The 26934-nt window shown below is 38.0% G+C and overlaps 1 protein-coding gene across 3 annotated transcripts in view; it reads left to right on the top strand.

The window, feature by feature from the left end:
- Nucleotides 1-15173, top strand: part of PXYLP1 (2-phosphoxylose phosphatase 1) — a 47039-nt gene extending 31866 nt beyond the window's left edge. For all 3 annotated transcript variants that reach the window (XM_083363484.1, XM_083363483.1, XM_083363482.1), the window contains 2 exons: nt 6970-7109; nt 12805-15173. In XM_083363484.1, the coding sequence (XP_083219610.1) occupies nt 6970-7109; nt 12805-13736 (1072 nt within the window). In that variant the 3' untranslated portion in view covers nt 13737-15173. The remainder of the gene's footprint in view (nt 1-6969; nt 7110-12804) is intronic.
- Nucleotides 15174-26934: the final 11761 nt, after the last annotated feature.

The raw sequence follows: 26934 nt of genomic DNA, 5'->3' as shown, positions 1-26934 counted from the left end.
ACCATAGATGACAATTGACTGTGATGAAGTGATGAAGTGAACTGAAATAATATATAGTTTTGTTTTCTTGCCTCAAAAATAAATGAAGATGCATAGTGTGCTAGAGAAGTAAAAAAGAAGTTTAATTCTAGGGAGGAAAATATTAATGAACTTAGACAAGATCATGTTATCTATTTCTATGACAACATAGCCAGAAAAGTTTAAACATTATTTTTGCCAGTAATGAATGGCTTTAAGAACTGAACAGTGAATAAAAGAGAGAGAGAGAGAAGATAGTTGCCTTTGAATTATGACCTTGGAAATAATGACTGAAATACAGTGGACTTCAAGAGGCATCAGTCAATCCATCTTGGTTTAAATAAGGACTTGAAATGGATTTCATCAAAAAACAGAACTTCATATACTATAGGCATGTAATGCAAAGAATTATGTACCAAAAAAGCAAAATTTTATGTTTGGCAAAGTTGTAAGAAGTAGAAAGAAGGGTAGCTAGTGAATAAAAGGATCAAAATGATAAATGGAATGACTCCAGATTTCTGCTGGAGATATATCAGGATGGAGGTTACTTATCTACATAGATGTCAGGAGTCAGATTCAATTTAGGGGCACTTAAGTAGGTAACCCTGGTTACATATCAAGTTATATATTTATGAAAGAAAGGCTCAGATTGCATATTTAATAACTTCCACCTTATCTTTCAAAGTTATGGAATTTAAAATTGAAGAGTCTTTCTGGAAGCTCAAGGATACTAACAAAATACTTTTTTCATTGTGCATAGTATCATCAATCTCCAATGAATAGTTTCCATGATCCTTACCTGGACAATACAATTGTAGTGGTGACTAAGTAGTAAATTGGGGATATAGAATTACAAAGTAAACGGTCAAATTATCAGGTTCTATTGGTCTGTTAGAAATCATTCAAGATGCTACCCTACAAATTACGTAAAGCCACATACTACTCTAAATACAGGTAGTCTTTGACTTACAATCACAATTAGGATTAAATTTCTGTTGCCATGGAAGGCAGTTGTTAAATGAATCACACCCAATCTTATGACTTTTTGTCATGGTCATTTAAGTGAATCGCTAAGATAGTTAAGTGACTCATGAAGTCATTAAGTGAATCCAGCCTGCCTTGTTGACTTTTCTTATCATAAGCTGTCGGTATAAGGGAAGCTTTTAGTTACCCAAATGTAATTAATTAATGATAAAAATGATAATTGGTAAAGTTATTTTGAATATTGATGGGAAATTAAAATTGAAAAAAAAAACAGGATATGGATTGAATAAGGGAACTCTGCAAATACATTTGAAATATGTTTTGGCTAGAGAAGATATAAACTGATATTATTGGCACTATGTATAACATTAGAAACATGATGAACATGTTTATATTTAATTGTATAGGTATTAATAAGAATTATACTTGCATAATGGGGAAAATGATTATTATTGGAAGAAGAGAGGATCAGGGAAATATTGGATGATATAGTATTGGATATTTTGAGTGAAAGTTAATATGTACCACTGAATGATAAAGGAACCCAGATACCGAGTTGTTTATTAAGTATTTATAATTGTAAAACTTGAAATTAATAAAATATTTACAAAAAAAGAAGTGCCTGGGAAGATCCTAAATAGTGATTATCTGACCCTAGGTACTATCATAAATACATGCAAATTGCCAAGCACCTGAATTTTGATAACATAGCCATTGTAGTGGACATAAGCCACTTTTTCAGTGCTGTTGTAACTTTGGATGATCATTAAATTAATGGTTGCAAACTGAGGACTACCTGTGTCATTGGGCCTTCTCCAGCCTGCCCTTCTATCAGCTGTCTTATAGCAGGGGTCCTCAACCCCCTGTCCGTGGACCAGCAGTGGGCTGCGGCATGCCACAAAACCAGTCTGCGCAAACTAGCAAAGCCCCATCAGCGGGATGCAGGCAGTACATGAATCCACACCCTCTCCGGTCCACAGAAAAACCTTCTCCACAGACCAATTCCTGGTGCTCAAAAGGCTGGGGACCTCTGTCTTAGACGACACATTAAGCCAGGGGTGTCAGACTCAATTTCATTAAGGGCCGCATCAGCATTGCGGTTGCCCTCAGGGGGCTGGGTGGGTATGGCCTGGGTGGGCGTGGCCTACTGGGTAGGCGTGGCTAGAGTGCGTGTGGCCTACTGGGTGGGCATGGCCAACTCTACATCGTTCGCATCAAGGGTGTCTATGGGGGCCTGGGCAGGAGTGGGACTGATCTGAGGGTCTCTGGCAGAAGGAGGGTCTCTGGGCCAGGGCCAAGGCAGTGGGGGCCATTCCCTCACTGTTTCCAGGGTGGCTTCGCGGGCCACATGAAACCACTTCGTGGGCCGAATCTGGCCCTCGGGCCTTGTGTTTGACATGTCTGCATTAAGCAATTGTTCAGCCATAGAGAAGCTTTGCCTACAGGAGGGTGAATCATTAGAGCATATGTTCTTCAATGCATATTTTATTGTATTTTTATAGGATAGGTTTTTTAGTTGTAAAACTAAAGTGACATATAAAAGTTGGGTGGCTTATAAATGAAATGAATAAACAATATATCAAAAAACGTTACTGTAATCTGTTATAGTGAAAATCTTTGGCAACTCTGACACATTTTATAAGTATTAATTTTTAATTGCCAGGAGCCCAATATGTCATATACGATTGCAAAATACTGTTCTTTTAGCATTTAGGATCCATTGTAGTAAGACTAACGTATGTGTTTCTTCGAGTATTAAAAACACTTATTTTTGTGGTAATATTTTATGGATGCTTAATATGCATGAGTTCTTGGCTAAGATAGCAATAAAGCAAAACTGAAACCACTTTTCAGTTAATTAAATAATTTGTTTTAAATTCTCTGTAATTATGTGATAATAGTATCTGAAGTGAAATGAAAGCAGTTTGGCACCACCTTGTGGTACAAGTAATTTTAAAAGATCAGACAAGACAACACTGGACTGACTTATTTTAAATGCTTCTTGTAATTTCAAAATTTTAATATAATGTCGCATGGAAATTAAATTCATTTTAAAATTATCAGATTAACTTTTGGAATGTTAGATATAGCACTAAGATATAGTGCTAGAACTATATCACTGTTCCTATTTTATTTTAAAACAAAGTTTACTTTTCCTTTTTAAAATATTTTTAAAATTCCCTACAAATTAGAATAGAATAGAATAGAATAGAATAGAATAGAATAGAATAGAATAGAATAGAATAGAATAGAATAGAATAGAATAGAATAGAATAATGAAGTTCGAAGGGACCTTGGAGGTCTTCTAGTCCAATCCTCTGCTCAGGCAGGAAACCTATACCTGTGGTGGTGAACCTATGGCACGTGTGCCACAGGTGGCACGCAGAGCCCTCTCTGTGGGCATGTGCGTCATTGCCCCAGTCCTAGGCCTTCAGCTGGGTTTTATAAAACCTTTTCACTTTAGGCCTCTTTAGGCCTTTTCACTTTAGGCCACTTTAGGCCTCACTTTTGCCACCTTGTGCAAAAAAAAGAAGTTCAATCAATCAATTTCAACTTCTCATGGGAAAAAAAAAGATCTTGCAAAGTTGGAATTGATTGTTTGAACTTTTTAGTCCCACCCAGTCTGCCGTTACCACCTCAGCCATGCCCACCCAATGGGCCACGTGCACCCAATTGGCCACACCCACCCAATGGGCCATGCCCACCCAGCACCCAACGATACATGTGGGTTTTGGGTTGCAGTTTGGGCACTCAGTCTCTAAAAGGTTCACCATCACTGCCCTATACCATTTCAGACAAATGGTCCAGTCTCTTAAAAACTTCCAGCATTGGAGCATTCACAACTTCTGGAGGCAAGTTGCTCCACTGATTAATTGTACTAACTGTCAGGAAAGTTCTTCTTATTTCTAAGTTGCTTCTCTCTTTGGTTAGTTTCCATCCATTTCTTCTTATCCTGACTTCAGGCGCTTTGGAGAATAGCTTGACTCCCTCTTATTTGTGGCAACCCCTAAGATATTGGAACACTGCTACCGTTCTTTATATGTTTTAGTCTCCAGTCCCCTGATCATTTTGTTGCTCTTCTTTAATTAATAGATTAAAAAATAAATTCATCAAAGTTTTTATAGTCAGTAACCTCAAATAAATGATACTTCATTACATAAAATGTCCAAAACCTGAAAAAGTGCTATTAAAGTTATTTATAGTATCAATAAATAGTATCAATAAATTTATGTCTATATTAGATTAATGGAAATAATGAAAATTACTGTATTTCTATGGGTGTGTGTGTGAGAGAGAGAGAGATGGCTCAGCAGTTAAAAATGCTGAGCTTGTCAGCTGGAAAGCTGACAACACAGATTTGAGACCCTAAGTGCCATGCGACAGTGTGAGCTCCCATTCCTTGCTTAGCTCCTGCCAAGCTAGCAGTTCAACAGCATGCAAATGTGAGTAGATAAATAGGTACCACTTTGGTGGGAAGATAACCATATTCCATGCACCTCGGCATATAGTCATGCTGGCCACATCATCACGGAAATGTCTTCAGACAACGCTGACTCCCTTGGCTAAAAACCAGAGATGAACACTACCCTCTAGAGTCAGACAAGTTTGGACAAGGGAAACCTTTATCTTTACCTTTACCTTTCTTTGTATTTGTATAATATAAGATATTTATTTATTTGTATACTGTCTTTTATTTTTACAAATAACTCAAACACACTTTTCTCCTACTATTTTCCTCACAATAATACCCTGTGAGGTGGTTGGGATAAGCAAGAGTGACTGGCCCAAAGACACCCAGCTAGGATAGGATAGGATTTGAACTTACAGTCTCCTTGTTTCTAGCCTGGTGCCTTAACCACTATATCAAAAATATATAAGTATATAAAATTTCCAAGAAAGATACATAGAAATTATTTGTTTTTTCTTTCTATAAAGATCAAGACCAGCCTGCATATCAGCAACCCACATATATTTTATTTACATATAGTGTTTTATTGTTGTAAGGAATAATTAATCTACTTAAATTTATAAAGTGCTATTCACAATGCCAACGTAGTTGTCTAAGATGCTGTCAGTTGAGGGACTTAAGAAATCAATGCCATGTACAACAATACTACTTTTATTATAACAGATATAATAGCAGAATCTTACAAGTCTGAATGAGTTTACCCTCTCCATACATTTATCCTTGTGTGAACTAGTGATGAGCTTGTTTGAGATGTTTTCTCAACTTACTTTTATGGTCCTAGCTCAGGCCCTTATATGAGTATTGCTTTGCTAGAGATTTTTACTTCTGTCTTCTAAAATCACTTTCTCTGCCTTCTTTAGAAGCAGTCCAGGTAGTTCTTGACCTGTGACCATTCATTTAGCAACTTTTCAAAGTTACAGCAGCACTGAATGAATAGTTATAACCGGTCTTCAGAATTCCAGCTGTCTCTGGATTCCTATGGTCATGTGGTCCCAATCTGGTTGCTTGGCAACCATCTTGCATTTACAATCAGTTGCAAAACCCTGCAATCAGATAATCATCATTTGCAACCTTGCCTGCTGGCTTCCCTAGAAAGTCAGTGGAGAAGCCAGCAGGGAAAGACACAAGTTGCTGGTATAAAACTCGCCAAGTCCTTCTGCAGTCATGTCTCCTTGCACTCTTGTGCAGCCTCTCATACACACAAACCAGGCCTTGCTCCACTTTAAGTTGTTTTGTTTTGTTATTTTTTTTTTTAAAGAAAGGCAGTATTCCAGGGGTCTCCAACCCCCAATCCGTGAACCGGTTCCAGGCCGCAGCATGGCAGCAACCGAGCCGCACAAACAAGCAAAGCCCCATCCATGGGAAGCAGGCATCACACAAAACCACGCACTGTCCGGTCTGTGAAAAGACCTTTCTTCAGGGAACCGGTCCCTGGTGCCCAAAAGATTGGGGACATCTGCAGTATCCCACCCCCCTTTTAAAGATAAAGGCTAATAGAAGCATTCTTTTGAACTGCTTATAATATATGCATATTAATGAAGGGTTAATATTTTAACCTCATTCCCTGCACACCTTATTCCCTCCCTCCCCATCTTTTTACCATCTTATAATTTTATTGCTATATATATTTGTATTGTTTTATTCCTTTTAACTTTTGTAAGCTGCCCAGAGTCAGGGGAGAAGCCAGCAGGGAAGGACATAAGTTGCTGATATAAGACTCCAAGTCATGCAGTCATGCCTCCTTGCACTTTTGTGCAGCCTCTCATACACACAAACCAGGTCTTGCCCCACTTTAAGTTGTGCTTAAGTTGTGGCGAGATGACTGCCAAACAAATTTAATACATTTAAATACAGATATAAATAATCTGAAAACTGCATTGCAAAGTATTAGGCCAACTAATTTAAAAGAATAATCCAAACAAAATTCTTCAACAAACCTACCGACAATTCAAAACCTGGAATTTGAATATCTTTTATTGTTCCCATTAAGTAATATTCATACAACTATCCAATTCTACAATGTAAGCACATCAACATTATTTGAAGAAACACTTTTACACTGAGGTCACATATTGCATTAATTCAAAACAAAATGCTGTATACCTTAGTGCGATGAGTAGACCTCACCTTTGGTATTTGTACATAATTTAGGGCTAATTCTGTGTACAAACCAAGGTGAATTGTGATGTATAAATAATTCTAATAGTTTTGTGTGCTATTTATGTGTGTTAATTACAAAAGGCTATGTAAACAGATTCATAGGGTTGACCTTTGACTTACTGTCTTGCCTTTTTTACTCTATCTCAGAAAAACAGATGTTTTTCAGACAGAGGTGTTCATCTACATAGCTCTGTATTTCATTTTCATATACAGTATTTTTTTCTGAGTAGGAAGTATCCTTTTGTCATAAATTTCTGTGAAGACTCTTAATTAGAACACATTAATCTTTACATTTTTTTTCATACCCTTAAATAGCGGTTTTGGTTAATCTCTTTTAGAAAGCCATCCCATCCTTTGCTTGAAGCTTTTATTAGCCATATGTCTAAAGGATCAGAAGCCCAAATGGATGGATCTTTGAGCAGCCTACCTCGTTACCCAAGCCACACACTGTGTGAAATGGGAGAGCTTACACAGACAGGTAACTATGACAAATGGTTTATTTTCATTTCTAATTAAAATCAATATACTGGTGATGCTTTGATTTTTTTTTTCTTAATTAGAGTTTCTCAAAAGACTTCATAAATATTTTGAATTTCTTTTCAGGGGGAATAATGACTATCCACAGCATAATATAGTTTCTGTAAGAAATTAACATTTTTCCTCCCTTGTCTGAATAACTCTTTAAAACTAGCATGATTCCCATTTGTAATCCATTTTATATGTGGTTCATCATTTGAAAAAGTTCCTGCTGTAGTTAGAAACGCAGTGGCTCAGTGGGTTAGGACGCTGAGCTTGTCGATCAGAAGGTCGGCAGTTTGGCGGGCCGAATCCCGAGTGCCGCGTAACAGAGTGAGCGCCTGTTACTCGTCCCAGCTTCTGCCAACCTAACAGTTCTAAAGTACGTAAAAATGCAAGTAGAAAAATAGGGACCACTATGGTGGGAAGGTAACAGCGTTCGGTGCGCCTTTGGCGTCTAGTCATGCCAGCCACATGACCACGGAGACGTCCTCGGACAAGCACTGGCTCTTCGGCTTTGAAACGGAGATGAGCACCGGCCCCTAGAGTTGGAAACGACTAGCAAGCATGTGCGGGGGGAACCTTTACCTAGTTACAAATTAAAGAAGACAAACCTAACATTTGGTTTGTAATCTAAAAATACAACACTAAAGGAAAAAGGGACTTAAGAGGAAAGAAAACAGTATCAATTTTACATGATTTTAAAATATTAGACTTTGGTGAGGGTCCCTTAATTTTGAATGCAGTTATAGTCTTCTTAGCAAAGTATTTTAAAATAATGATCTGTTTCTATTGGACTATAGTTTACAAATAGTCAGTATTATCTCTTTCCTTTCCCCTAGGTGCGCTTGGTATAAATATAAATAAATAATAAAAAGGAAGCACTAGTCTGGCCTGCTTTGTAATATGTTGTTTTGGCCTGATTTATTATCAGATAAAATTGGATTGATCTTAGAACTTGGGTTTCCATCAGTAATTTATATCATATTTTTTATAAATGTATTCTTATATAATTACTTTGATTAATATATTGTGGGTTTGGTGAGTCTTTTTGTTTCTGTGGACTGTATTTTCTATAAGTTTTATTAATTTTATACTATTTACATTCAAATATTTGTGAAGCAATACGGCAGTTGGGTAATCAAAAGTAAACAATATCAAATAAGAAGTTATTTGTACATAGCTCAGGTTACATCAACAAAAAATCCTCTCCACTTCCCTTAGTTATAACATAGTCAAATTAATCAAGTTAATACATTTCTAATTGTGACCTAGTCAATTAAAAGAATTTTCAATATATTTTCACTAATACATATCAATATCCTGCTTTTAGGTTTTACCTAATTGCAATAAAATAATCTAGAGTAGCCTATAATAAATAGAAGAAAGCATATTTTTTGGGTAACCCACATTTCCCTATTTCAATAAAGAGTAATTATCCTGTCTACAAAACTTACATTGTTCATTTCGAAACATTCTTATTTTTCCCCAATAACGTATATTATATATATATAAATATATATTAACAATTCACCACTTATACCAGAATATATTATATTATATCTTTCTAAATTCTATAATATATATCAATTCTAATAATTCTAATTTCCTTTAAAAGTTAAATACAAGATGAGTTTCTGTCTATATCAATATACCTAATATATTCTATATGTAGTTAAGTGGTGGAATATAATAATCCATTTTGTTGTTGTTTGCAGCTAAATCTTCCATGGAGGTTATTGTAATAAGAGTCAAAGATTATCCACCTTCAAAAGCATTGTTTTCAGTGCCCACACTTATCTTTAAAAATGATGTCAAGGACAGCTCTGTTATTCAGTCAGCTCTCACAGTAGAAAAAAAAATTACTTGCTGTAGCAAGTTTCGCCACAAGATGTCATCAATAACATATAGAATATGATGTAATTTTTTTCCCCAAATTAATATAAAACTTTTATAGCATTAGTCTATATTTTTTTCCTTAATTCACATCTTAAAGAGAAAATAGGGTAGTAGATCCCCACCAAAAAACCAGGAGCTTTTTAGTAAATATAGATAAAATTGCTTAATTTCTTTGCTGAATTACTTGATTTTCTTTTAAGGCTTTAAGACTTTAAAATTTGTTCCCCAAGTAAATAATTGCCATTCTTTCAAAAAATGGGGGAGGAAATTTTCAGAAAAGTCCCACAGGAAAATGGTTAGGGGAATAAGAAAGGTAAAGTCTCACCCAGATCCCCCAGATTGCTTCTTAGTGCTAGATGGTGCTTTTGGCTTTTGGCAGGGAGCGGCTTAGTGATCGGCCATCTTCATGGCCGTACTCTTCTTTGGGCCAAAGGAACCGCTCTGAATTCAAGCGGAGGGCTGCCACCCTTCTGCGATCACAGGGAGGGCCTCCTCACGGTAGTCGCCCCTCCAGGGCAAATTTTTACCCTTTTCAGGGTCCACCAAAAAAGAAAGATTGGATGGCAGGGAGGGGACTCTTCTTGCACGTCCGGAAGTGCCACGCGTGCAAACCGGAAGCCTGGACTGTATTTTCTAAACAGAATTGCCTTTAGAGCTGAGTACTGAAGTAATTTGTGAAGAAATAAGATAATTGAATTTTATTTTCATAGTTTGTCAAATTAAATTACTTTCAATATTTACTAAAATATTATTTATGTCTAAGTGCTGATTATATGGTTATGCAACCAGCAGGTCCATTTTGTTATTCTTCAGTTTGGTGCTTGTTAATTTTTGTTGCGCTAATTTCAAAGGAGTTTTTCCCTCTGCTGGTGGCTGATGCAAAGCATCCTATGTTGAAATAATAATAATAATAATAATAATAATAATAATAATAATAATAATAATAATAATAATAATAATAATAATAGTTGTTGTTGTTGTTATTATTATTATTATTATTATTATTATTATTATTATTATTATTATTATTATTTGAATTTCTATACCACCCTTCTCCCAAAAGACTCAGGACGGTGTACAGGGCAATAAAATACAATGTACAAAAGTTAAAAGTAAAATTAAATTAATTTAGCCCTAACAATAAATAGTTAAAAATAAACCCAAATCCTTAGTCCAGGTCGGCCTGTCTAACAACCAGGTCTTCAGATCACGGTGGAAAGAGTGAAGGTCAGGAGCCATCCGGAGCTCAACAGGCAATTGATTCCAAAGGGCTGGCACGCCCACAAAGAATGCTCTCCCCCTGGGGGCCGCCAGCCAGCAGTCCCTGACCGACGGCACCCTGAGGAGGCCCTCTCTGTGGGAGCGCACAGGACGAAGGGAAGTTGACACCGGCAGCAGGTGCTCCCGTAAGTAATCCGGACCCATGCCATTTAGGGCTTTATAGGTCATCACCAGCACCTTGAATCTCAGCCAGAGGGCAACTGGAAGCCAATGCAGCTCGCGGAGAAAAGGTGTTACATGGGAGTATCGGGAAACCCCCATCACAACTTGCGCGGCCGCAATTCTGCACCAGTTGAAGCCTCCGAGTGGTCCTCAAGGGCAGCCCCATGTAGAGAGCATTGCAGTAGTCTATCTGAGAGGTCACGAGCGCATGGGTGACTGTACGCAGGGCATCCCGGTCCAGATAGGGCCGCAACTGGTGCATCAGGCGAACCTGGGCAAACCCCCCCTGGCCACAGCTCCTACATGGTCTTCCAGACTGAGCTGTGAGTCAAGGAGGATACCCAAGTTGCGAGCCCTATCTATGGGGGGTAACACCTCACCCCCCTATAATTAGATGGAATGAACTGAATTTCCCGAGATGCCGGTACGTACAACCACTCAGTCTTGTCGGGATTAAGCCGAAGCCTGTTCCTCCCCATCCAGACCTGAACCGCCTCCAGGCAACGGGACATCACATCGAGGGCATCACTGGGGTGGTTTGGGGTAGAGATGAAAAGCTGGGTATCATCAGCATACTGATGATACTCCACTCCAAAACCACGAATGATCTCACCCAGCGGTTTCATATAGATGTTGAACAGGAGAGGCGAGACGACCGACCCCTGAGGGACTCCACAAACGAGAGGCCTCGAGGCCGACCTCTGCCCTCCTGCCAGCACCGACTGCGAACGACCCAGGAGGTAGGAGGAGAACCACTGCAAGACAGTGCCACCCACTCCCAACCCCCTGAGGCGCCACAGTAAGATACCATGGTCTATGGTATCAAAAGCCACTGAGAGATCTAATAGGACTAGGACAGAGGAACAACCCCTGTCCCGAGCCCACCAGAGATCATTCACCAGCGCGACCAATGCCGTCTCCGTGCTGTACCCAGTACATTACTTGCATTCTACTAAAGTCTACATAAATGTTAATTGCACCCTTTGTTATAAAGGAGGCAGAAGTAAATGTAGAAATGTAAAAAAATAAAATAAAGGAAGATTAACGAGTTAGAGGGACAGTAGGACAAATTAAAAAGAGAGAAAGGAAAAGAAAATGTTGCTATATAAAACAGAAGAAAAAAGAAACAGTGCTGGATATTTTGATAATCATTCTATGTAGGAATTTTGTTGATGAATCTGCAAACAAAAACATATATTCCCTAGGATTTTACAAAAACTGCATGGGCTTAAAGGGGTAGGTGGGTTCATTCATATGCAGCCCAGAGGGCCCAATAGCAATTTTTGTAAGGTACAAAGGAAAAGGCAAAAATGATGGCCACAATCATGATGCCATTCTCTGGCAAATGTAGCATTCTCCATCAAAACACCCACCATGACTATTCTGATCCATGCCTGCCATTCTGCCAAGCAAAGTCAGTCAGTTTCAGAGGAACTTCCCTTTGAGCAGTAGTGCTTAAGCAGCTTTTTGTTATGGAAAGGCTTCATTTAGCACAAAGTTTGTTATACGGTTAATTTTCTATTTCCAGAGCTTTGTCTCTTGATCAGGGGTTCTGGGAATTTCTCAGTTTCCTGTGAAATGTTTTCAAAAACATTGGTCTACATTATGTTTTTATGCATTATTTAGAAGTTGTGATAGGTCATGCTCATTTGATGGGAAACAACTTCTGTATAATAATATTCATGGGTTGTGGGGAGAAATGGGAGGATATTGACAGGAAAATAATATATTTATTTATCTTGAAAGAAAGAAAGAAATTATGACATTGCTGATTAAATAAATCTTATTTTGCCACACAGCTGTATTTATTTATTAGATTTTTATTTAATTTTTAAGTACCCAAGAGTGGCAAACATATCTAATACTCCTTCCTCCTGTTTTCTCTACAACAGCCCTATGAGCTAGGTGGGGCTAAGAAAGAGTGACTGTCAACAAAATCACTCAGCTGGCTTTTATGACTAAGATGGGGCTAGACAGTTTCTTAGTTTCCTGGTTTCCAGCACCTTAAATACTATGCCACACTGGCTGTGTGATTTAAAATCTCCTCATACATTTGTGTTGTGTACTACTTTTTATAAAGGAAGCATCTGCATTGTTTTGCTTCACTTTACCATGAAGCCTCATCTAGCACCTCTAATAATTTAAAGAGACTTCTGGTGTTCATTTTGTATCTCTTTAGGACATTATTATGTAAATTATTAACCTTATTTTATGCTGCTTTAGATAAGAGGGAGCAAATGTCAATAAATGTACATGGCCAGCCTCTCCTAGATTTTACTTGAAAGAAAGCTTACCTTGTTTCTTTCTTTTTAAAGGAATTGTACAACACCTACAAAATGGACAAGTGTTACGTAATATATATATAAAGAAGCATAACTTGCTACCAATTGATTGGACAAATAAACATTTGTATTTGGAGACCACCGGAAAGAGTCGAACTCTACAAAGTGGACTAGCATTACTCTATTCTTTTCTACCAGACTTTGATTGGAAGAAAATTAATTTTAGGAACCAATGGAGCACAATTTTTTGTTCTGGACACTGTGAATGCCAGAGAAGAAACCATTACTTGGAGGAAGAGCAACGTCGCCAGTATAGCCTCCGTGTGAAAAAAATAGATTTGGAAAAGGCATATGCAGATATGGCCAGAATAGTTGGCATTCCCACCCGACAGTTAAGAGCTTCTAATCCCATTGATTCTATGTTGTGCCACTTTTGCCATAATGCCAGTTTTCCCTGTACTAAGAATGGTTGTATAGACATTGAGCACTTTAAAGTAATCAAGAAACATCAACTTGAAGATGAAAAGGAGAGGCAGAAAAAGAAATATTATTATTTGTATGCACTACTAGCCACACATCCAATCCTTAACCAAACAATCAATCGGATGCTAAGGATTGCAGAAGGCAAGAAAGAAGAACTATTTGCTCTTTACTCTGCTCATGATGTTACCTTGTCACCTGTTCTTAGTGCCTTAGGCATCACTGGGGCCAAGTTTCCAAGGTTTGCTGCTAGACTAGTCTTTGAGTTATGGAAAGATGAAAAGAAATATAACGAAAACTTTATTCGTATCCTTTACAATGGGGTTGATGTTACATTCCAAACGTCCTTCTGCCGGGATTTTAACAAGCATTTTGGGAAGATGATGTGTCCTTTAGAGAAATTTGTCCATTTTGTTAAAAAGGACATGTTTTTACCCTTTAATACCACTAGTTACTATGATGCATGTCGCAGAAGACCATTCTAAACAGAGGAGGAGTAAAGTATTTCATTTTGCATTGTTAAAAGTCTGTGAGGACATTTGATATTGTCGAAGTCTTGTGTGCCGAAGTGCAAGTGCATATAGCTTGAAATTATTTTACTTTTGCCAAGATTAATTCTAGATTAATTTAAAATGCCATATCCCACCATTAACCCAGCAGTATAAAAGCTGTTTTCTTTATGGTCAACATGATTAGTTGCATAATTGATGTAAAACAGATATTGCTTGAGTAACTGAATGCATATATTCTGATTACTTAACATTCTAGTGAAAAGGTTGAAACATGAAAGCAAATATTAACAACCCAGTCAGTGTCATAGCAGAAAGCATTTCTTCATTTCACAAATCCATTCTTGTAATCAGTTATTTTTAAAGAGTAAAAAAAAGCAACCATCAGAAAAAAGAAAAAGATGTTTGATTCAAATGTTTTTTGCACATCAGGTTCTGGATACACTTGATCTCAAGCTATGTGTTTCATTTATACTATAGATTGAGTAAAGATTGTTCAAAATAGGGCAGTATTATTTCAAAGTTACTCATTGGAACATGTGGACAATCTCAATGCCTGTAATCTGTGACTTGTTGAGGAGCACCAGCATTTTAAAAAGTATCTTGTACATGACCAGTGTGGATCAACCTATACAGAAGCTACATAAGACTCCATTTACAATATTGCAGCAGCTTTCTAGAATCCCAAGCATATGGAAGCAATTTTTGTTAAAAGTCACCATGCCATATACAAAACAACCCGTAGATTATATTGAAAGAAAAACTGTTTTTGCACTTTTAGCACTTTATGTGTACTTTGAATACCAATTACAAGTTGTGCCAGATGCTAGTAAAGGATTCAAAAGAAAATATAGAAGATAAAGACATGAAGAAAAAGATTTTACATCTTTATTTCACTTCTTTAGCATCTATCTGTTGAAATAATTTGTGCTGAAAAAAACAACAACCATTGTGTTTACTGTTTGGCTGCATATGACCAAAAGACAATTTAACATAATGCTTAATTTTGTAGTCCCATTAGTACTTTTATAGACTAGGGAATACATTTTATAAAGTGAAACTTCTTTTTTACATTATAGCAACATAACTGTTTTCTACTTTCTTTGTAAAGAGATAACAAAAGTTGTGTTTCAAATAATAATCTTTTAATCTTGGTACTTAGATTCATGGGGGGAAATCTTATGAATAATCTAACTTGATAATTTCATAATTTAAAAATGAACAGTTTCATTTCAAAATGTTTTCATCATACAGTACAATATTTTTTAAAAATCTGGTAATGCTACATTTTGTAATTTAAGTAGCTTGTATATACCCAGAAACCATAATTTAGTGTATGTTTTAAGATAAAATGGTGCTGGCAATTAAAAATAGCTGTGATTTCTATTCACTCTTTACTGGCATTTTAGCATCGTTTTGACAATACTACAATTAGATGTTTCTATAAATAAAATTTTGAAGAATTTTTAGCAGTAGTCTTTCTTTAATGCTAATCTTTATGTATTGTTGTTTTTTTAAGTAAAAATGCTGATTCTTTTGCAGGAATGTTACCTGTTCATTCTATCCCTGTAGATATGCAGTCTAGTCCATTTGTGCTAAACTTAATATGCATTTTAAGAAAAATGTAACTGCATAAAAAGTTCCAAATGTGGTTATTTATCAGATTTGTGTCAGCTAGGTAACTAACAGCATTCAGAAAACAACCCATCAAACTATAATTCATTTATTATAACAAGTGCTTTAAAAAAAAAGCACCGGAACTCATAGGTGCTGTCACTGGGAGCAATGCCAGTGTCTTACTACGGCGTTGCCGCCCGTCCTTTGTACTCCTGCCCCTGCGGGTCGGGGGCCACATGCCACGGGAATTCCCCTCACCACAGCCGCTGTGGAGATTCCCCTCCCCACAGTTGCCACACTGGCCCGTGCTGAGCCCCCACCCGGAGCTCCTCCAAACCCCGACCCAGAGCTGTGTTCCCCGTGGCAGTGGTCTCCGGCGCCAAACAGCTGATGGCCTCCAGCACCGGCACTTGTTCACTTACTGCTCCGTTGCTTCCAAATGCAGTAAGTGAGTGAGCGAGCAAGTGGCGTTTGGAAGCATTTGGAACCGATGGGGCAGTAAGTGAGTGTGTGAACGAGCAAATGGTGTTTGGAAGCAACGGGGCAGTAAGTGAGTGAGTGAACAAGCAAATGGCGTTTGGAAGCGACGGGGCAAGAGGCCTTTGAAAGAGACGGAGTGAGTGGGGAGAGACTGAATGAGGTGCCTTTGAAAGAAACAGAGGAGTGAGTGAGAGCGACTGGAGGCTTTTGTGAGCAAAGTGTGAGTGAGTGGGGGGGCTTTTGCAAGTGAAGGATGAGAAAAAAAGGGAAAAGTGAGGGGGAGAAGGGAAAAAAAGGCACTGACTTCTGACTTCCTCTGTTACAGGAGTAGAAGGAAGCATTAACATTGAACCTCAACTTTTTGCTTTTCTATAATATTAACTAGCCATTTCTATAACAATAAATGAATCTAACCAATGAAACCCAAAATACCCCCCCTTTTTTTTTTTAGTCATCAAGTTTTTGACACCTTGTTAAGCACTGGTGGTGCTGGAATATTGTCATGTCCTAAAAGTGGTACAATTTCTGAAAAGGTTGAAAAGCCCTGATGTAAATGCAGCCTAAATTGTTTATTGCCATCCTATTTGCAAATAATATCTTACTTACCTAGTTGAGATGGTGTAGTTGGGCAGCAGGGAGGGGTGCAAAGTTCCTGCCTTCACTGCAGACAACTTGCCTGTGCCATGTTTGCTGGCCCGTCTTTTGGCATGCTCAGCAGCAATTCCGATTGGCTTTCAAAAGCCAATAGGCCAGGCATAGGCAACCTTGGCTCTTTTATGACTCATGGACTTCAACTCCCAGAAGATGTTACATAACATAACATCAACTGGAAGATGTTAAACTGCCCTTCTGTTTCTTTCCTTCCCAAAAAGTGTGTTAATGAGTCCTCTCTAAGCTCTGTTGATCAGCTTGTCCTGGATTGTTTTGCCGCAAAATGGAATGGTTTGCAAGTTGCAGTTGAGACAGCCCATCTCATTTTAGATACATCCCATATAATTGAAGCTTGTAATTAGTTGTGTGTGCATGCTCAGCAAGTGTGATGTATTTGTGCTGGCATTTCTAGACCTCTTTCCAACTACATCCAGAAACATTTGTAACAAACATTGGAATTCTCAAGGCCATGTTTAGTATTTCCCAGCAACCTGTTACTGGAAGGAAAAAGCAATCCCTGCTGTGTTACAGATCCCAGAGAAGCATTTGCAGGTATCCTTAGGGTGCCATAGTTATGGATGAGAAATATTGGTCGCAAAGTTGGCATTTCTGGATGTAATACAGATATTTTGGACTGTAACAGTTATGTTACAATCAAAAATATATAGCCTGGATTACAGTAAATTGTATACTTTTATCTGATTTCAATTTTGAGTGATATATAAATCAGACTCATAATTTATCTTGTTATATTACTCTAATTCTTATCTTACCTTAATTCTTGTTGCACTAGGCATACCCTATCCATGTCTAGTGCAACAAGATCCCCCTAGTCAAATGACACTCTTATGTTTATATCCACATTGTGATAAACTGCAATGCCACAAAACAAACCAATATTCCACCACAAAAGCCTCATTGACAAGCCTATTCCCGATTCAATAAGAGGAGGGAATCCTAAAGGGAGAACTTTACTGTCTAACAAAACTTTATAACAACGTCAGGAAAGAAAGCCTATTCAGAATTAAGTTAGTCTAGCCCAAGGGTTCCCAACCAGGCGTGTGAGACGATATTCCAGGGATGCGAAAATTTGGGTTTTCAAAATTATAGTGTATATGCATAATTCTGTTATGTGTTGAATGTTATACTATGTTAAAATGTAATGGTTGTGAGGTAAAATCACTGACAGTACACACGCGACAGCTTTTGACAGCTGACAGCTGTCAAAAGCTACCTAGTGCTAATACGCACACGCAGCAGCTTGACAGCTCTTAGCTGTGAAAGCGGCCGCCAGTTACTGCGCAGGCGCGGCAATGTTCTGTACCAGCCTGCTACCGGCCCTGCAGAAAAGGCAGGGACAACCCCTTTACGAACAGCAAGAGGCTGGAATTAAGCCTGCCAAATTTATTAACATAAAACAGAGCAAAACAAGACACCAACCATGAAACAGGAGCTATGAAACAGGAACTATTCAAGCGGTTGCCTTCAGCAAACCAGCCCTCCCACACATTCCCCTTTTATACAGTTCAGGGCATGGCTTCTCTCTGCCTCCTTCTGAGGTGCCCCATTGCCTTCCTCTGTTTACTCCTGATTGACTGCCTCCTGCGTTGGGCGTCCTTGAACAGGGCCAGCTGTGGGTCATCTTCATCCACGCTCTCAGGCTCGCACAGCTGGGTCTCCGTCGTGACCAGGTGGGAGGGGCCTGGCTGAGGGCTCTCATCAGCAAGCTCTTCAACCCCCTCAGCAAGCTCTTCAACACCCCCCCTCCTCCTCTGAGTCGTCCGACCCAACTGCCAAACCCACAGGCTGACCCTGAATCACAACAGGCAACCCGTTAACAGCTCCAAGCTGTCAAACCGGCCGTTGCCGAATGGACCAAGAGAGAACACTTCAAATTCACTGCTGTTATTTTGAACTTTTATAAGGGATGCAAGAATATATCAGAAGCATTCTAGGGGTGCGGGGTATAGAAAAGATTGGCAACCGCTGGTCTAGCCCTATTTAGGTATATGAAAATGGCACTCAGCACATAGTAACAATTAGCAGCCCCTTTGTACCAGAGGTTGTAGTTTGATGTCACAGAAAAGTCATTCATTCATGTTCAAGACAATTGTCTACATGATGGAGGTTTTCTGTTTTAAAGCCTATCAAGCTATAGAAAAGAAAAAAAGGGATGGAATTAGCAATTTCCATATTGTCCCAAACAGAGAAAGTTCTTTTCTACTTAGAAGACTGAATATCAATCTCCCCAAAATTTTAATTTGCACTTCTAATATATGATATAATGTATTTTGTTTTTAATGTTCACAGTTCCCAAAGATTCCAATAAACTTTATATTGGTGAAAATAATTTAAATTCAGTTAATATCTTTAACAATGTATTTCTAAAATGTATGATTTAGGAGAAATGCACATAAAAACAACAGTATATTTGTGAATGTTGGTGCTAGATGTATACAGGAGTTTTTATGTAGACTTTTTTAAAAATGCAAACTATAGCAGAAATAAAGTTAACAATACAAAAATTACAGTCCAGGGAAAGTCATGACTAGTTTGACTGTTTTGTGTTAAGTATTTTCAATTTTCCTTAACGCTTCCTGGCTCAAATGCATTGTATAAAATAGGTTTTTATGTTAAAAAAGAAGACTATTTTTTAAAAAAAGTAGTAAAGGTAAGGTTGCTGAAGTATACTGAATATTCATTCTGAAACTGCAAAGGCTAAGATTCCCCTCTAGTGGCCAACCACTATAAACTGTTATTACTGTATAAAGAACATCCCTACTTTAAAGACTAACCAAATTTACTATTACATAAGCTTTTATATGGCAAAAGATGGGTTAAAACATAAGATGCCATGAGACTCTTTCTTTCCTGCTTTTAATATCTTACTTTTTGCTTTTTAATGACTTACTTCAAAAGACTAACATACACAAATAAATTGGAAATATTTACAATTATTACATAGTTATAAATTAATTTTTTAAATTCCACTATTTCTTTTTGGAAGAAGAAAGAGGAAAAGAAGACAAATTAAAAGTAGACAATTAAAACAAAATCTAAGTCTAGTTTACAAAAAAACCCACTCTTCATTTATACCTTTCTGTTGTTTAAAACCACCCTTGCTTCCATCCCACTTATATGTAGCTTCATTTATTGTCTTTGGTTATTTAAAAATTTCACGTCCATCTCACTATTTCAGGATCTCATCCTATGCTATACATGTCTTGATCTTCCCTTTTGTCTCTCAACTCATCCAATCAACGTTCACTATACAGGCAAAAATTATACAGATGAAAGCCAACAGAAAAACTAGTTTAAATCAACAACTTTAAAATATTTTGTAATTTTCCTAATTCTATTGAATTATGTGCTAACAAAACAATCTAGATGAAAATACATTGTATTTTACCTTATTCGTTCATAATTAAATCTATACTTTCATTTTCCTATGCCTGAAGAGAAAGGTTTTCAGCGTGTGCTATCTACTCTAACATATGCCAGTGAAAATCGACACTAAACTCACAATGGATACAAAAGCTATGAGTAGTGCAAAGAGCCATGGAAAGATGCACGCTCAGCATTGAAGACAAGACAGAAATACCTGCACATGGTTTAGACAACAAACTAAAGTATACAATATCATCAAGAGAGTAAAAGAATTGAAATGGAAATGAACTGGTCACATAACAAGAACTGATGGCAGCTGGACCAGGACAATTGTAGAATGGATCCCACTTGATAAAAAGCACCCATGAAGATGAAACAAGATGGATCTATGAGCTCAGGACCGTATAGGTTGTAAACATGCGGAAGAGGCCTTCATCCTGCAGTAGATAGACAATGGCTAAAATGATGATAATGATTAGCTAACTCCATTCCCAAGTTCAGCTCACCTTCAGTCAGACCTGTACTTTCCATTTCATTTCTATTAATTTCACAAATTCACAACATGAGAAAACAAGAAATAAAAAATAAACATAATAAACTTACTTCCTGACTCCACGGTCCCAAACTTCCTTGACCACAATATTTACCCTTCTAGATTTAAGGCACCATCTGATGGTCCAAATCTCTAACTATACCTAGCAGCTGGTAGAACTTTGAGGATGCTTCCTACTTGCTTCCAGCAACCCCTTAATCAGCAATACTGACTAAACAGCCTCTCCAATCCCCTGAACACATCCCACCTCTACCACCCATCCCCTATCCATCCTGCTTTCATTCAGATAGCAGGGGAGAAAGGGGGTTTATGATGACTCCTATACAGGAGGAGCCTTTGTGGATGCTTTGCACTATCTGCTTTGTTGCCTTTCCCCCAAGGGATGGAATGTCTTACCCTTATCTGAGAGATGGTTTGTGCTTGTAGTCAGAAGAAATCAAAAGAGAGAGACCTTGAAGAGGATTGGCTGAGATTCAAATGAACACTGAGACACTGGGGGGAGGAGGATTGAATGCTACTTTTAATATATCACTTTGTGGTTTTTTTTTCTCAGATCTCGCCTTGATTCCCTGTTGTCACTAACCCCTAATAAAAGTTTCCTTTTGAGACAATGCTTGTTTCAAGAGTTCTGCTTTCCTGGGTGCTTTCTTGGCTTAGCTGAGGTAGGTCTTTACATTAAGATAAGATCTGCATAGTGCCAAGCCTGGAGAGGCAGCTGCCCTACCAAGGTGGGTCGCAACTGATATGCCCCTGATATGGAAGAGGGTGCACTGGAGAGCTGGAGTGGAGATATCATCCTGTTAGACCCCAGGGAAGGAACTTCCAGGGACCTGGGAATGGCAGAACCCATGGCAGAAGGTGACTGAGCCAGGTGGTCCCTCGGGGTTGGAATGAAAGAGGACTGGGAAGGAAAAACTCTGAAAGTAACTCTCACACAAGGTGGAGGTAAGAAGGTAAAGAAGAAAGCTCCAGAGCTTGCCTCTCCTGAAAGAGGACTGGTGAATCCAAATTCTGAGGTGATGAAAGCCATTTTAAAGGACACCATGGAAGATGTGCGAGAATCCTTTGAGGAACTGAAAGCCCAGCTGAAAGAGCCATTGGAATTGGAGGGAGAAGTAGAGGAAGTAGAGGAGGAAGCTGTGCCTGAGTTGGCAGTGCCTGATGTGGAAGCGGTAGTGCCCCCCTTGCAGCAGTGGCACAATGGGCCAGACCACCCCAAAGACCTAGACCAGCCATATCCCAACCAGCAGAGGTGAAGCCAATTCCACTGGGGGTGAAATTCAATGGAAATCCCAAAAGATTGGGGTTCATCTTGGCCCAGGTGTCCACATACATGCAGATATATGGAAGAATACTGCCTACAGATGGAGAGAAGAGTGGTCACCCTTGCACTGGAAGATGCTGCAGCCGACTAGATGGTGACCCTCTACAACTGAAATGCTCCAGAGCTGAGAAATTTCAACCACTTCATGGTAGCCTTCCAATGTCGTTTTAAAGACTACTTGGCAGACAAAAAAGCTTGTGAGCACATGAAGATGGTCAAGCAAATAGCCAAATACACCAAGGTATTTTGGGAGTTGGCCAGCTGTTTAAACTGGCCAGAGGACATCCTGGTGAGTTGCTTCCAGGATGGCCTTAATGAAGACGTGTACAATACCTCTGTGCCCCAGGGCAATTGTATGATTGGTGCCTCTTAGCAGAAGAGGTGGAAATAGATCAATGCAAGCACCAACACCACCCAGTGAAACCCACTTTCAAACCAACACCGGAGAAGAGAGCTGAGTCCTCTCGGTCATCACCGACCATACCCCAATCCACTGCATGCCTCAAGTGCAGGAAAGAGGGGCACAGAGCAATCAACTGCCACAGCAAGGTATCAGTAAAGAGAGGGGACTGGCAATCCACCGGCAGACCTATGAAAGCTACACCATGACCAAGAGAGCTGGCAATGGCATTCAAAGAGACTGTGGAACTCCCCCAAGCCCAGAGGTCTGAGGGCTGAGTTTCGGTTCCTACAAACAATGACTCCGAGGTGGTTGAGAGTGACTATGAGAACAACCACTTGGTAAGTGGCCCAGTTGACCCCATTACTGTGACCCTAGAACTGTCCATACCGGGTACCAAGAAGAGAGTAAAACTAGCAGCTTTACTGGACTCAGGCTGCACTCACTGCATGGTCAGCCCAAAATTAGTGGGGAAGATGGGAATATCCCTCAGGAGATTAAAGACCCCAATCACTTTCTGCCAGATTGATAGGTCCATCACAGGGGGACTCCCTGCCAGTTTTGCTACCAGAGCCTTGCATACCAACCTGGGAGACGACTCAGAAGCTTTAGCATTTGTTGTGGCTCCTAGCATGGAGTGGCCATTAGAATTAGGCTTGGTGTAGCTAAAGAAATAGAACTCCATAGTGGATTGGAGAGAGGGGTGTTTGAAATTCCTGAAGGAGGGAGCCCCTCCCCTATCCAAAAGAAAAGGTGGGAGGCATGGACTACATTGCGAATTAGCCTCCACCCTCAGTGAACAGGAACTGCAGAGCCTCCCACTGGAATACCAAGACCTGGCCAAAGTGTTCAGTGAACAAAAGTTGGATGAGCTTCCGCCCCATTGATCCACAGAGTGTGCCATTGAAATTATCCCAGGGACCAAGCTTCCCAAACCAAAGATGTACTCCATGATCGCAAGAGAACTTAATGAACTTCATAAGTTTATTGAAAAGAACTTTAGCACAGGTTTTATCCAGCCTGCAAAACCCCGGGTGGCAGTTCTCATGCTATTCAGAGAAAAGAAGGATAGGTCGCTTCATTTCTTCATAGATTATAGAGGCCTGAAAGCTGTATGCATGGAGAACCTGTGCCCCCTCCCTCTCATAAAGGACATGTTAGCACACCTGTCAAAAGGAAATTTTTTCTCCAAACTGGATTTGCGGGAGGCGTATTACCGTATATGCAAGATAGTTTGAAAATCAGGGCACAGCTTTTAAATGAAGTTTATAGAGATATAATTTATCCAAGCAACATCTCCTCTGAGACTAGATTAAGCTTGGCATAGGGTTACTTGCCATCTCCTACCAAGCCACAAAGCAGAAACAGACCAATAAATCTGTTGCTTCAAATGATCTAACATTAGAAATGGATTGTAAATTTCTTCTGGTCAGCTGCCCTGAAGATGCTTCTTCAAAAGAGCATGTATTGACTAGTCTCTGATGCACATAAAATGGCAACTGAATAATTATTCAGCCATATATTTTTTTTCTCATGCAAATTTTTAAGAAATCTGGTGTCCCTTGTGCACAGAATTGCAGCACATGCAAAACTGATTCTTCCATAAGATTTAGTTCCCAAAAAGCACCAATTAGAAACAGTATCAATCCATAGCAAGGAGAACAATGAGCTGTATGCAGAGATGCCTAGGGCTAACATCTGTCACAGTGAATATTTGCAAATAAACAAACCTATTAAGTCAAAATCTCCTTGTGGATAATTTGCAAATGTCAAACATGGATTAACTCATTTGAAAAATGTTCTGCTTAAAATAGTTGTCCTTGAAGTAAAATATGTTAACTGTTATCTTTCTTTCTTTTCTATAGAGCATCACTGAAGAAACAAATTTTACCATAAAACAAGTCAAACTTGAATTATTCTCATAGCTTTATATGAAGATTAATTGAGAAACAGAAACAGTAACAGAGACAGAAATCTTACTTGGATGAAAGTGAATAAAAAAATAACAGATGTACACCAAGCTTTCAGTATGGGCGGTAAACATGTGTATAAATTCTGTATCCTTCTATATGCATGTTGCATATAAATAACTTTTTCTACTTTTGAATCTAAAGTATATCATTTCCCCTCAATTAACCTGAGAACATGTGTTGTCTTCACTATCATATCCTTCAAGAACAAGGTTAAATATTCAATATGATGAAGTCCATCCCAATAGCAACCTTCAACATTCCAGATGTTGGTGATAATAACAATATGTACACATGTTTCTTTTAGAAAATATTATGCAATTGTTATGCAAAATCCAGAAAAGCAAAAGTAAAAAATAGGAAATAAATTAAAGGCAGGATGCAAAGAAAAAATAACACCCCATAACACATTTTCTTTCAGAATAGGCAACATTATGCAAAGCTAGAAAAGAGTTAAGAAATACTAAACCAAAAAAAATTAAAGACATGAGAAAAGAAAAGGAAAATAATTAGGTTTAATTTGAACTAGTACCATTCACTATGCTTGTTATATTTCTAGTGTTGGAAGCTTCCATCACATACTGTCTTTGTTTAATTTTTTCAGACTAAATGTAAGATCCCTTTCAGAGGAAGTATGCTCTTGGAAACTCAAAAATAGTTTGAAGTATAATATTTCGAAAATACTCAGTGTTGCTCTCAGTTAAACTGATTCTTCATGAATAAACCTAGAATTTGGAACTGGCTTACTTCTATTGTTTTCATACATGACCAGTAACTGCCTCTTCACTTCTAATCTTAATTGCGGATTTTTTTTCCTACGGATAGTCACCATTCTCTCACTTTCTTATCTTTTTCACAATGTTCTTTCTAGACAATAGCCATAATGAAAAAGCCACAAAGATGCAATTAGATAATAAGAGTAAGTTACTTTTGATTGGCAATCTGCTGTTTTAGAGTATTTTCCTTAATGTTATTAAGGAAATTCCTTATTCCTTAATGTTATTTCATGTTAATATTTAATCTAAGAATGCTTTAATTGTAATCTCTTGTCAGTGAATATGTTATGATATAGTGTTATTTTATAAGGATAAATCTTATTTTAAAACAAAAGTAGCATAAAACAGTAGTATGTTCTCTGGTAATATGCTATTAGATTTTTGGTAACATAATGAGATAATTTTTGTCCTTCATAGCTTTCCTCCTTACCATAGTTTAGCTAAGATTCTTTTGTGTCAGCCTATTGCCAAGACATATATTCATTTTCTTCAACGTTTCCTAAAGGGATGAAAAGCAAGTCATAGACTGTTGTATTCAAACTGTTCATCTGTCAAAACCAAAACACAGAATTAGTCAGTCTTCACATTTCTTTCCAGCCTAACTGTCCTCAAAGGGGTTCAGGTCTGCATTTTTCTTCACGGTTTCCTGCTATAAATCTCTTTTGAGAGAAATCAAGGGAATCCGAATTTGTTATTTTTCATTCTTTCTTCTCCTGTTTCCCAAAAAGTTTGAGATAGATTTTCTGTACACTGGTAACTGTGGTAAGTTAGTAAAACTCATTAAAAGGAATGTTTGGATATAAATTTGAGTTGCATTTAACACATTCATGAGTGATCAAAGTCAATTACATCTATTGAGAAGATTTATGATTGTTAAAAAAAGCTGAGGGGAGATTTGTACTGTGATAACCATAATCAAAGCAGCATTAAATACTTATTTGGTAATTCTCACAATGAATGCACATTCTGAAATAATCTTAAGTGAAATCTCTATTAAATTACCCTAGACACTGTCTATTTTAGCAATGGTTTAAGATTATATAAAAGTTACAATAATCCTTTAGCCATTTTGTCTATCTGAGGTAAAACACACACACACACACACACACACACACACACACACAACTGACACATTAAAATAAGATACAGGACCACTCTTTAGCACTCTAACTCATGAAAAAAATAACACAACATTTACAGATATTCTATACAGATGTTGATATCTAGTTCATATAAAGAACAAAAGTGTTTTAATCAAACCATTTCAATGTTTTGCAAGTTTGTAATGATTGGTACGTAAAAATTGGAGAAATTGGAATTACAAGAAGACATGGATTGGGAGATAAGAGTTTTGAGAAGCAAATGATTTGTTCAGTGTACAACTGCTTCAAGCAGCAAAAACACAGACCCAACACCAGGGCATGGACAACAATGCAATCAAATCAATAATGTAATGTCAGTCAGTGCATAGAGATGTACAATCCAGTCAATCAGGACATTTCCAACTATAGATTGAAACAGATCATATTCAATATACAAGTTAAATTTAGAAAGTCAAACTAAGCAGGTGTGTCAGAAAATTTGAGCTAGAGCACAAACAATCAGTTATAACTTTAATTTATCAATGGAAGTAACAAATTTGGTATACTGAACTTACGTGAAAGACAAAGAGAACATATGGAAATATAGGTGAAAGTAAGACATATTGTGACAATCAGAGCAGGAAAAACTTTCAACTCTTTCAGAGAAAAAGATTTAAGCTTTCAGAGCAAGTTATTATAATAGTCAAAACTAGATGGAGATAAACATCTTGGGTAACAATTACATTGGGTAACTGAATTCAAAATTTCAATGTCAAGCAAGAAAGAATAAAGTATGATATTACAATCAAGAATCTAAAAAAAACCAGCAAAATAAGAAGAAAAGGAAAAAAGCATTGTTTTTAAGATCAGAGAAATAATTGAGAAACATATACCTGAATTCCTGTGGGAATACTCCAGAGAAAAGATCTGTCAG

This window comes from Vipera ursinii (genome assembly GCF_947247035.1).
Source record: "Vipera ursinii genome assembly, chromosome: 5".
Taxonomy (NCBI): domain Eukaryota; kingdom Metazoa; phylum Chordata; class Lepidosauria; order Squamata; family Viperidae; genus Vipera; species Vipera ursinii.
Note: the sequence above shows the minus strand (reverse complement) of the source record. Positions and strands in the feature narration are given on the sequence as shown.